Raw genomic sequence first — 11,103 nt, 5'->3', positions numbered from 1 at the left:
CTCTTAGCTACTTCCTGCTGAAAAGGGACGCTGTGGGTTTCAGGGTGAAGATCTTCTCTCACTACTCTAAAGGGCCCCTTTGGCAGTAGGAAACACACAGACTATTATGGAGATTGATTTTGGAATTTAGATGCACTCTTATTGATTGTGCTTGGCTGTACATGTTCATATCCTTGAAGATGTATGATCATGGCACTTAAGTATCTTTTTTGCCTTGTTAATTCTTTCCCTCATTGGTTCACAGGCTCCCTCTGTCCTGTTCCCTTCTATAGAGGCTGTAACTTTTTTACTGTTAAAAAATATTTTCTCTAATGAGCTGTAACATTAAGGGAAACATTGTACAAATCAAATTAAGACAACCCAGTTCTCCCCATCCAAAGTTACAGAGAAGTCACTACATGCCAAAACCCAGGAATCCTGCATTTAGAAATATTTCCATGCACAACAAAAACAGTCTTCCAAGTATCCTGAAAAATCTACAACTAGGAGAAGATAAAATAGATGAATGGGACCTTCTAAGAATCAAATCCCTATGGACATCCAGAAACTTCTCCACAGACTGGGGAAAAGCATTTGGTAATGACATGCCAGATAAGGGACTTATATCTAGAATTTATAAAATACTTAAGTACCACAACAAGATAAAGGTAAATAATCCAATTGAAAAATGGGCACAAGATATGAACAGACACTTCACCAAAGACATTCAGATAGCCAACAAGCACATGAAGCAATGTTCAAAATCCCTAGCTCTAAGAGAGATGCAAATCAAAACAACTATGGGATATCATCTCACCCCAGTAAGAATAGCAAAATTTAGTAGAATAGCAAGCAACAAATGCTGGCGAGGTTATGGAGAAACTTGAACCCTCATTCACTGTTGGTGGAAGTGTAAGATGGTGCAACCACTGTGGAAAGTGGTACGGTGCTTTCTCAAAAAATTGCAAATAGAGATACCATTTGACCCAACAATTCCACTACTGGGAATATACTCTAAAGAGACCATAACCAACATCCAAGCAGATATATGCACACCCATGTTTATCGCGGGTTTGTTCACAATAGCAAGGAGTTGGAAACAACCCAAGTGCCCATCAACAAGTGGACAGAGAAGCTGTGGTATATTCACACAATGGAATACTATGCTGCGTTGAAAAACAAGGAACTCATGCAATATTATTCAAAATGGGTGACCCTGGAGGACATTGTGCTGAGTGAAGTATTTCAGTCACAAAAGGACAAATGCTGCATGGTGCCACTGTTGTAGAAAGAGACGGATATCAGGGTTGGGGTAAGACTGAGAAAAACTGGATAAATTATGTATCTGGTAACCGGAGGACCCCCAAAGCTGCGTGCAACTGGGTTGGCCGTGGGAAGCTTAGCAGGGCAGAAGGCAGGCAAACGACAAGACACCTCAGTCGAGCAGCATTGAAACAGATGAGGGAGAGAACAGTTTAAAAGTGATATATGATAGCAATATCCCCTACTTTCAAGAACAAACTAAAATGAATTCCTGTCTCTGTCAATAAGAGGTTCCTCTTCAAGCTAAGGACTAAGCTTGAAAAAAGCACACACCTAGGCAGGGTGTATACTTTATACAGTATGTTGTTGTTGTTATGTACCGTTGAGTAGCTTGCAACTCACAGCGACCCTATGTACAACAGCCCTAAACTCTGCTCTGTCCTGTGCCAATCACCCCATCTCCGATACACCCATCCCGATTACCCCAGTCACTTAATCAATCCACCTCATAGAGGGCCTTCCCCTCCTGCGCTGTCCCTCCACCCTCTCAAGCATGATGTCCCTCACCAAGGACCGGTCCCTCCTTACAACATGTCCAAAGTATGTCAGAGAGTAAGCCCCAGAATCCTTGCCTCCAGGGAACCGCCCGGTTTAACACTTTTCAGGATGAATCTGTTTGTTTTCCTAGAGAAAATAATCTTTTATTAAGACGTATGAACGTATGTATGTCAAAAAGCATCTCACTGCTGTCGAGTTCCAACTCACAGGTGATCCTTCAAAGGGTTTTGTTGTGTGCTGTCGAGGTGGAACCTACAGAGAGCTGATGCTCCAGTGGGTTTTCAGAGGCAGTAAAGCACACTGGAGGAGACTGCCCTTTCTTCTCCCAAGGAGCAACTGGTTGATTCCAACTGTTTGTCTTTGGGGTTGCACCGCAGCTTCTTACCACCGGCCAACCAGAGTTCCCTCACAAAGGGTTTTAGAGGCTGTAAATCCAGTAGTATACCACTGCCTTTGGAGCACCTGGTAGATTTACTACGCACACACACACGCAGCTTTGGGGTTAGCTTTGGGGAAACTCGATACAGACTAGACCACCATGCTTCAGATAGCATGTTCCTGCTGTTGTTAGGCAGTGCCATCGAATGCACTATGGTTCATAGCGGCCCCATGAACCTTGCCCTAACCTGCATTATTCTCACGCCATCGTTACAGAATTACTATTTGGGAAATGAGGCCAGGTTGCCTGATTTTGAGCATTCTAGGTCCTTTTTCACTTCTATTGCGACTAAGCCTCTCCCCCTCTTCCACTGTTTTTACTTGACCATGGCTGTAGTAATTTGCAATGCACAATGGATTCCGCCTGGTCATCCTACCTAGGATATGACAAGCAACCCACTCTCACGCCCCCAAATTCTTCCTCTGCAGGTAATGGGCTAACGCAGCTCTAGGCGGCGACGCAACCGGCCCCGGCCAGCTGGCCCAGAGTAATCAAATAACTCGCTGGTGGCTGGGCCCCCGGGGTGGGGAGAAGCCTTTTGTAGTCGATCGGAGTCTTATTTTATTCCCACTGAGTCAAGGCTGCAAGTGGACGCGCCTGCAGGAGCCGCAGTGGTCTCCCACGCCCCGAAAATGCAGCCACCCTTTCCCTTCCAGCCGCGCTGAATTTACAAAACGCGTCCACAAGCCCCGTCAAATCTGACCCTCTCTACGCCTGGGCTGCTTCCAGGACAGCAGAGGAAAGGCTCTAGTTGACAGACCTCTGTCTCGTTCTGGAGGGACTAAGGGCCGCCCACGACACCAGTAAAGGAGAAAAGCTTTGTGGCCGAGAGCAGAGCAGGTGTGACGCCCACCTGGGCGGCGAGCCGGGCTGCCAGCTCCACGCAGCGGCCGCTTGGGATCACCGGGGTCCCCTTCCATCTCCGCCTCTCGCTCGGCCCCAGACCCCGCAGCGTCTCACGCCCTCGCTCAAGCTCACCGTTCGATCGCGCCAGACAGCATCTGGACAGGACCGAAAAGCTCCACGTTCCCCACCGCCGTCCAGGTTCTGGGACCCAGGCTACGATACGATGGAAGAGGCGACGGCCAGCAGCAGGCCTGCGGGCTTCAGGGAAAGGAAAATCCGTCCCCCTCCCAGTCAAGAAGCTAACATTCCCCGTGAGCGGAGCGCCGCCCGCTTCCGCTCCTCGCCCCGCCGCCGTGGGCAGTGGCGCCTCGCAGCAGCCGCGGGGGCTTGTGGGTATCTGGGAGTCCGGCAAAGCTGCAGGGGAAGGAAGTGGGACCGATCCAGTGCGACCGCAAGATAGGGCGTGAACTACAATTCCCAAGAGGCAGCGGGGCAGCCGGCTGCCCGAGAGAGCGGGCTGCGCTGTGCGCGCGCGGCGGCGTTGGGACGTTGCTGCAGTTCGCGGGTCTAGTTACGCGGGGAGAGCGCTCAGCGCCGGGGGTGGCCACGCGCCGGAGCGGGAATCTCAAACCCTGGAGGTCCAAACTAATGCGTGTGCTTAAAGCTGGGTTGATGGACGCCATGCACAGGTAAACCTACTGCAAAAACAAGGTGCAGAGTATGAATGGAATGTCGTCTTTTAGGCCATGGGTGTGCTCCTTGTTAACATCTTCGCAAAGGTTGTATTATTTCTATGAATGATTGTTTAGCCTCTTTTGGGAGGGGGGAGATGTGGATGGATGCTTTGTGCAGTGATCAGCGTGGGGTTTTATTTGGCATTCTTTGTAGGGTTTACCAGAAAGGGGCTTCCATCACTGGATGGTTGCCTGCCTGCCTGCCTTGTCCTCTCCTCTGCAGGAAATTCCTGAGGCCTTCCTCCAGGGTCGAAAAGCAGAACCCTTCCAGTTTTCTCTTTTCTTGGGAATTTTCTACTGGCGCATACAGATAAAATTTTGTTAGCAGCTTCGGAAGTCTTTTCTTGGATGCATAAACTCCAGCGTCTTTTATGCTTACCTTGGCAGTATTTTGGAGCCCTGGTGCCACAGGGTGTTAAGCACTGGGCTGTTAACTAGAAGGTTAGCATTTCGAGCCCACGGTCTCTCTATGGGAGATAAACAGCTTCCTTAAAGATGTACAGCCTTGGAAACCCCTTGGGGCAGTACTCCCCTGTCACAGAGTGTCCCTATGAGTTGGAATCTATGGCACTGGGTTAAATTGGGGTTTTGGCATTATACGGATGAATTCTTGAAAGGAAAGGGGGTATTGTGCATTTCTACAGGAAACACCTCCAGGAAATACCAGACCAGAGTAGCAACGTTACCACGAACTTCACGTGGGGATGGGACTCAAACAAGACTTCTGAACTGCTCTCAGGCATGGGGGTCTCTGCCCTGGAAAAGGAGGAGGTGGACAGTGAGAATATCCCCCAGGAACTGCTCTCGAGCCTGAGTCAGCCTCAGAGTCCCCCACGAAAGCGGCTGAAAGGGAAAGGGAATGACAAGGAATTTGTGATTGTTCGAAGAACCAAGTTAAATCGAGAGAACTATTCAGGTAAGGTATGCAGGTAAAACTGGCCAGCACAGAATATGGGTCAGTGGAGTAGTGGGCTCGGCTAGATGGACCCCATTCCCATTGCCACCTTTGTTCAGGGCCCTTGAGGCTGTATTCTTATTTAAAGTTGCTGAATTTTAAACTCTGTTGGGCATAATGACTGAAACAATAGGCTCACACAGAGCAGTGATTCTGAGGATTCTGAGGTTGTGGAAGAGCAAGCATTGTTTTGTTCTGCTGTGTGGATTGTTGCTGTTAGTCTGAGCCAAGGCCAAAAACAATTTTGAAATTGTTTTCTGAAATGATTAATGCTTGAAGTAATTATCTTTGAACCCTACAGGAATCTTTATGGGTATCTGTTCCCTGGTGTGTAATGGACTTGAAAAATCTTAACACGTGACAGTATATTTCTGCCCTATTCCTTAGAAAGACTCTTCTTCCTGAAAGGCATGGAGTAGCCAGCCAGCTTAGTGTAGCTAAGCTTCTTCCAGGATTCTTTTCCCATTAAGCCCTGAAGGGGTTTCCCCAGGTGTTTATGCATATGTTGCTAAAATATTTGAATAAACTCAGTTGAGGAGACTTCTGTCTCTCTCTCTCAGGCCTACTCCCAAATGTTCTCCTGCTGGTATTTTTTTTTTTTTTTCACTTTTGAAAGTAGTTCTGTTTGTTCAATCACCCAAGTCAAAAACCTGAGAATAATCTAGATTCCTACCATCCTCCAGTCTGTTTTAGAGAAAGTGCAACCAGGTGCTCCTTAGAGACAGGGATGGTGAGACTGTCTCACATACTTTGGTCATGTTATTAGGAGGGGCTTGTCTTGGCTGAGAAAGGTAGAAGTCAGAGAAAGAGAGGAAGACCTTAAACAAAATGGATTGACACAGTGACTTAACAGTAGGCTCAGGTATATCAGAGATTGTGAGGCTGGACAGGATACAGTAAGGTCCCTGGGTTTGAATAAGACCAGGTCCTAAGTGAGTATATATGAATTTGTAGGTGAGTTGGAAGATGTGCTTATGGTTCATCTTTAGCATTACTTGAGTGCAAGAAAGGTACTCTGATGGTGTAGTGCCTTTCCTCTTGTGCTAACTTAAAGGTCACTAGTTCAAATTTCCCAACTGCTCCATGGAAGAGAGATTAGCAGTCTCCTGTCATAAAGATTTATAGCCTGGGAAGCCAATTGAGGGATGCTTATGTATTGAAATCAACTTGATGGCAGTAGGTTTTTGGGTTTGGGTTAGTAAGAACAAGACAAGACTCTAAGCCTCTTCCATGTTGTAAAAGCTGCACATGGCAGCAAATGAAGCCAATTATGATGATGCACTTGTTTTGAGGAGGGTGTGTCCACTCATTTCATAATGAGGGTAAGTTGACTTAATGGTAAGTGAAGGTACAAGTTTTCTGTAACTCAGACAGTGATAACCCAGAGACCCTTGTACAAGCATAACTCGAGCCTTCATCTCTCCTGACCCAACCCTGAAGCCGTAGTGGCTGTATGGAAATGCTGTTGTTAGGTGCCATGGGGTAGGTTTTTCAACTCTTGGTGACCCAGTATGACAGAGTAGAACTCCCCGGTAGAGTTTCCCAGGCTGTAGTCTTTACAAGACCAGATTGCCAGGTTTTCCTGCTGTGGAATCACTGAGTGTGTTGAACTAGTAACTATGCATTAAATAGCCCTGAACTGCTAGTCTTCCCAAAATAATAATAATGAGCACTTCCAAGACTAGTTCAGTCCCCAAAGAGTAAACATAATGCACTAGTGGTAAGAATCTATGCTGCCATCCCGAACAGACCTACCAGCTGCTCCATAGGAGAAGGAAGAGCATTCTCCTCCTCTGTGAATAACTGCCTCTGAAAACCCACTGGAGAGTCAGCAATGATTGCTTCTGACTTGATGGTACACAACAACAGAAGCATGGGTTATCAGTTTTTGTTGCAAACCAAGTAATAATGAGACAGACAACCAAGAATGAGGTAAGAGAGAGTAAAGACAGGGGGCCCAGCAGTCCTGATGACTAAAGCACCCAAGCCTCTCTGCATTTATTGAGAATTATCAGGAAGGTAAACAAAAAATAATCACAAGGGAGTAGAAAATAAAAATAAAGATCGTGGGGAGGGCTTTTGCAGATAAGGCAGAGTTCTTCTCTATTGTTTACCTTATGCGCAGGAGGGAGGGATTCAGTAAATAGAAACTTAAGAACTGTTATTGTTGTTGTTGTTGTTGTTGTTGTTGTTGTTATGTGCCATCTAGTCCTTTGTGACTCATAGCGACCCTATGTACAACAGCCCTAAACCCTGCTCTATCCTGTGCCAATCGCACTGCCTCTGACACACCCATCCCGATTACCCCAGTCACCGAATCAATCCACCTCATAGAGGGTCTTCCCCTTCTGCACCATCCCTTCACCCTCCCAACCATGATGTCCCTCTCCAAGGACTGGTCCCTCCTTACAACATGTCCAAAGTATGTCAGACGAAGCCCCAGAATCCTCGCCTCCAAGGAGCCGCCCTTTTTAACCCTTTCCAGGATGAGTCTGTTTGTTTTCTTGGCAGTCCATGGTACATTCAATATTCTTCTCCAGCACCACAGCTCAAAGGCACCAATTCTTCTATCCTCTGTAGTCATTGTCCAACTCCCTGATGCATAACAAGTGATAGCGAAGACCATGGCCTGTGTCAGACGCACCTTAGTCTCCAGAATGACACCATTGCTCTTCAATACCCTGGAGAGGTCCCTAAACAGCAGACTTTCCCATCGCAATACGTTTTTTGATTTCCTGGCTACTGGTGCCAAGAGTGTTGACCATGAAGCCAAACAGACCAAAGTTGTTAACAATCTCAATCTCTTCATCCATCCTGATGCTGCCAACTGGTCCAGTGGTAAGAATCTTTGTCTTCTTGACATTGAGCCTCAATCCATTCTGAAGGCTGCAGTCTTTGACCCTCTGCAGCAAGCATTTCAGGTCCTCCTCAGTTTCAGCAAGTAGGGTTGTGTCATCTGCATAACGCAGATTGTTGATAGATCTTCCACCAATCCTGATGCCACACTTCTCATAGAGCCCAGGCTCTCAGAGAATCTGTTCTGCATACAGGTTGAAAAGGTATGGAGATAGGACACATCCCTGGCGTACACCTTTCCCAATTTTGAACCATGCAGTGTTTCCCTGCTCTGTTCTGACGACTGCCTCTTGGTCCAAGTATAGGTTTCGCATTAGCACAATGAAGTGTTCTGTGATTCCCATTCTTCTCAGAGTCAGCCACAATTTGTTATGATCCACACAGTCAAATGCCTTTGCATAATCTAAGAACTAGTAGAGTCTTAAGGAATGCCTTAGTGCCTCAGGGTGAACTCCAACTTATATTACACCTCCCTTATATCCTGATACAGCATTTGGTTTATTATTAATATTAAATTTTATATTCACCTTCCCCCAAGTTTTTCTAGCTAGCAAGTTATTTAAACATTCACTCATTCAACACTGAAACGTCCATTCCTAGTTGCAGGAGCCTACGGTATTATATGTCATGCCAAGTGGTAGTGGTGTTGCATGCTATGGCACAGAGCAAAATCAGGAGGATTTGGAAGTACTGCAGTGGGAAGATGAACTGCAGATTCTAATGGAAGAGTTTTAAGAAAGCTTTACTTGGGTGGTGAGCTGTTAAGAAACCCTTCTTGTTTGGTTTTTTAAAAATCCTTATCTTTAATTTTGGACTCTTTTTTTTTTTTTAAGGTTTGCGTAGTTCATGGAGTTTGAATGAGACAGATGTGTGTTTAAATCAGTATTTTACTGTTTACCAAGTATGTTGAAAAATTGTTTAAGCTGCCTGTGCCTCATTTTCTCCTTCTGTGAAATGGAGTAATAATACTTAATAAGCTGCTAAAAGAGTTTAATAAGAATATGATATAAAGCTCTTAGCCTGTGGTCTGGCTTTAATAAAAAAGTGAAGCAGGTTAATACTGATGTACAGAATATCATACACTAAGGAAGCTAGTTTACTTTTTCTTTTGTCTTTAATAATGCTGTTAGTCTGATCCCGTTAACCGTAGTTTGGGTTTCTTTCCCTCCAAAATTTAATGTCAATGCTATTTTTGCCAACAAGAATGCAGTAGTAATCATTTTCTTAACTAACCGAATGTGGTAAAAGACACTTCCTTTTTTACCCCCCCTCTTAACTTGTTCTCAGGATTGGGGTAAAAGTTTACAGAGCAAATTAGTTATAATTCAACAATTCATACAGCTTTTGTTTTGATTGCAATCCTCACAATGTAACTCAAACTTCCTGTTCCCTCCCTGTGTTTCCTGTTTTCATTGGCCTTCTTTCTATGCCTTTCTGCCTTCCATCTCTATCCCTGGGCAGATGTTGCCCTCTTGATCTCAGGTGGTTGATTATTTCCTGGTGTTACCATTCACCTTGTAGTTCCATTGTTTTTTAGTTGATTCTAACTCATGGCAACTCTTCATTTGGTTTCTGAGGCTGTGAATCTTCCAGGGAGTAAACAGCCTTCTCTTTTTCCCTCAAGAATAGTTGGTGGACCCAGATCTCTCATCTTTCAGTTAGGAGCCCAACACTTAACCCACTAATGCCACCAGGATTCCTTGTTCACATTACACTTTACAGACCTAGCTATTGTTTGGTTAAAAAACAACTGTAAGACTTCAATTAAATTTTTCAGTACTAATAGCTCTTGACTCAGTAGGATTGCTGTCTGTCTTTTTGAATCCATATACCCAGCCTCTGCCATAGCAAACCTACCACCATCTAGTCGATTTCTAACGCATGGTGATCCCCTAAGACAGAGTAGCGCTCCTTGGGGTTTCTGAGGCTGTAAATCTTTAAGGGAACTGACTTACCTTTTGAGGAGTGCTTGGTAATTTCAAACTGCTTGCATGCCCAGTGCTTACCACCAGAGCTGCTCGTGTTCAGACTCAGAGGGGCATAAGGTAAAAAAAAATGTTTCTTAAGCAACACACTGTAGGAAACAAATCAGAAGTTTTAAGTGTTTGCTCTGTGTTAGAGATTTAGAAATCAAGTTGGAAAGGCAAAAATAATAAGCTTAACAATTCATACTAGCATAGAGTACATGAAGTGGATACTATACTGGCAGGAAGTACATGGAATGGATACTATACTGGCAGAAAGTATGTGGAGTGGATACTGTACTGGCAGGAAGTACGTAGCACAGGTCAGTGGTGCAGAAGGCCAGAGAGGGGCTTATTTGTGCCACACAGACAGCTTCCCAAAGGTAGAAGGGCTTCCCCTTCAGAAGTGGTGATTCTCATTCATGTGGGCAAGCCTTCTCCTGACAGCAGAAGTGGTCCAAAGAAGTCTTGTCCACAGAGCATAACTCTTTATTTTTTTTAATATGTTGTTATGTGCTGTTGAGTTACCTGTGACTCATAGTGACCCTATCTACAGCAGTACTAAACCCTGCTCTCTCCTGTACCAATCTCACTGTCTCCTACACACCTTTCCTAATTACCCCAGTCACCTCATAGAGGGTCTTCCTCTCCTGTAATTTCCCTCCACCCTCCCAAGCATGATATCCTTCTCCAAGGACGAGTCTCCCCTTGCAACATGTCCAGTGTATGTCAGATGAAGCTTCAGAATCCTTGCCTTCAAGAAGCAGCCTGGTTTAACCCTCTCCAGGACGAACCTGTTTGTTCTCTTAGCAATCCATGGTATATTCAGTACTTTTCTCCACCACCACAGCTCAAAGACTTCTGTCATCCCTAGTCATTGTCTAGCTCGCAAATGCATAGCAAGTGATTGCAAAGACCATGACCTGTATCAGGCGCACCTTAGTCTCCAGAGTGACCCCACTGCTCTTCAGTACCCTGGAGAGGTCCCTCACAGCTGACTTTCCCATCACAATATGTCTTTTAATATCCTGGCTGCTAGTGCCAAGAATGTTGATGGTCGAACCAAGCAAACTAAAGCTGTTAGCTATCTCAGTCTCTTCAGTGTCCATCCTGATGCTGTCAATTGGCCTGGCGGTGAGAATCTTTGTTTGTTGCTATTGTGCCTCAATCCATATTGAAGGATGCAGTCCTTGACCTTCTGCAACAAGCGCTTGAGGTCCTCCTCAGTTTCAGCAAGCAGGGTTGCATCATCAGCATAACACAGATTGTTAATAGATCTTCCACCAATCTGACGCCACAATTCTCCTCCTAGAGCCCAGCCTCCCGGATAATCTGTTCTGCATACAGGTTGAAAAGGTATGGAAATAGGGCACATCCCTGGCATATACTCTTCCCAGTTTTGAACAATGCAGTGTTTCCTTGCTCTCTTTTGAGAACTGCCTCCTGGTCCAAGTATAGATTTCACATTGTTGTTGTTATGTGCCGTCGAGTCGCTTGCGACTCATAGCG

General features: G+C 45.5%; 1 protein-coding gene across 1 annotated transcript in view; it reads left to right on the top strand.

Moving 5' to 3' along the window:
* The first annotated feature begins 3,766 nt into the window (after positions 1–3,766).
* The window catches only part of SKP2 (S-phase kinase-associated protein 2, E3 ubiquitin protein ligase), a 53,701-nt gene continuing 46,364 nt past the window's right edge, over positions 3,767–11,103 (top strand). The window contains exons 1-2 of the mRNA XM_006902356.1: positions 3,767–3,774; positions 4,464–4,735. Of these exons, the coding sequence (XP_006902418.1) occupies positions 3,767–3,774; positions 4,464–4,735 (280 nt within the window). The remainder of the gene's footprint in view (positions 3,775–4,463; positions 4,736–11,103) is intronic.

Source organism: Elephantulus edwardii, unplaced genomic scaffold, assembly GCF_000299155.1.
Source record: "Elephantulus edwardii isolate Elephantulus edwardi_28Jun2011 unplaced genomic scaffold, EleEdw1.0 scaffold00395, whole genome shotgun sequence".
Taxonomy (NCBI): Eukaryota; Metazoa; Chordata; class Mammalia; order Macroscelidea; family Macroscelididae; genus Elephantulus; species Elephantulus edwardii.
Note: the sequence above shows the minus strand (reverse complement) of the source record. Positions and strands in the feature narration are given on the sequence as shown.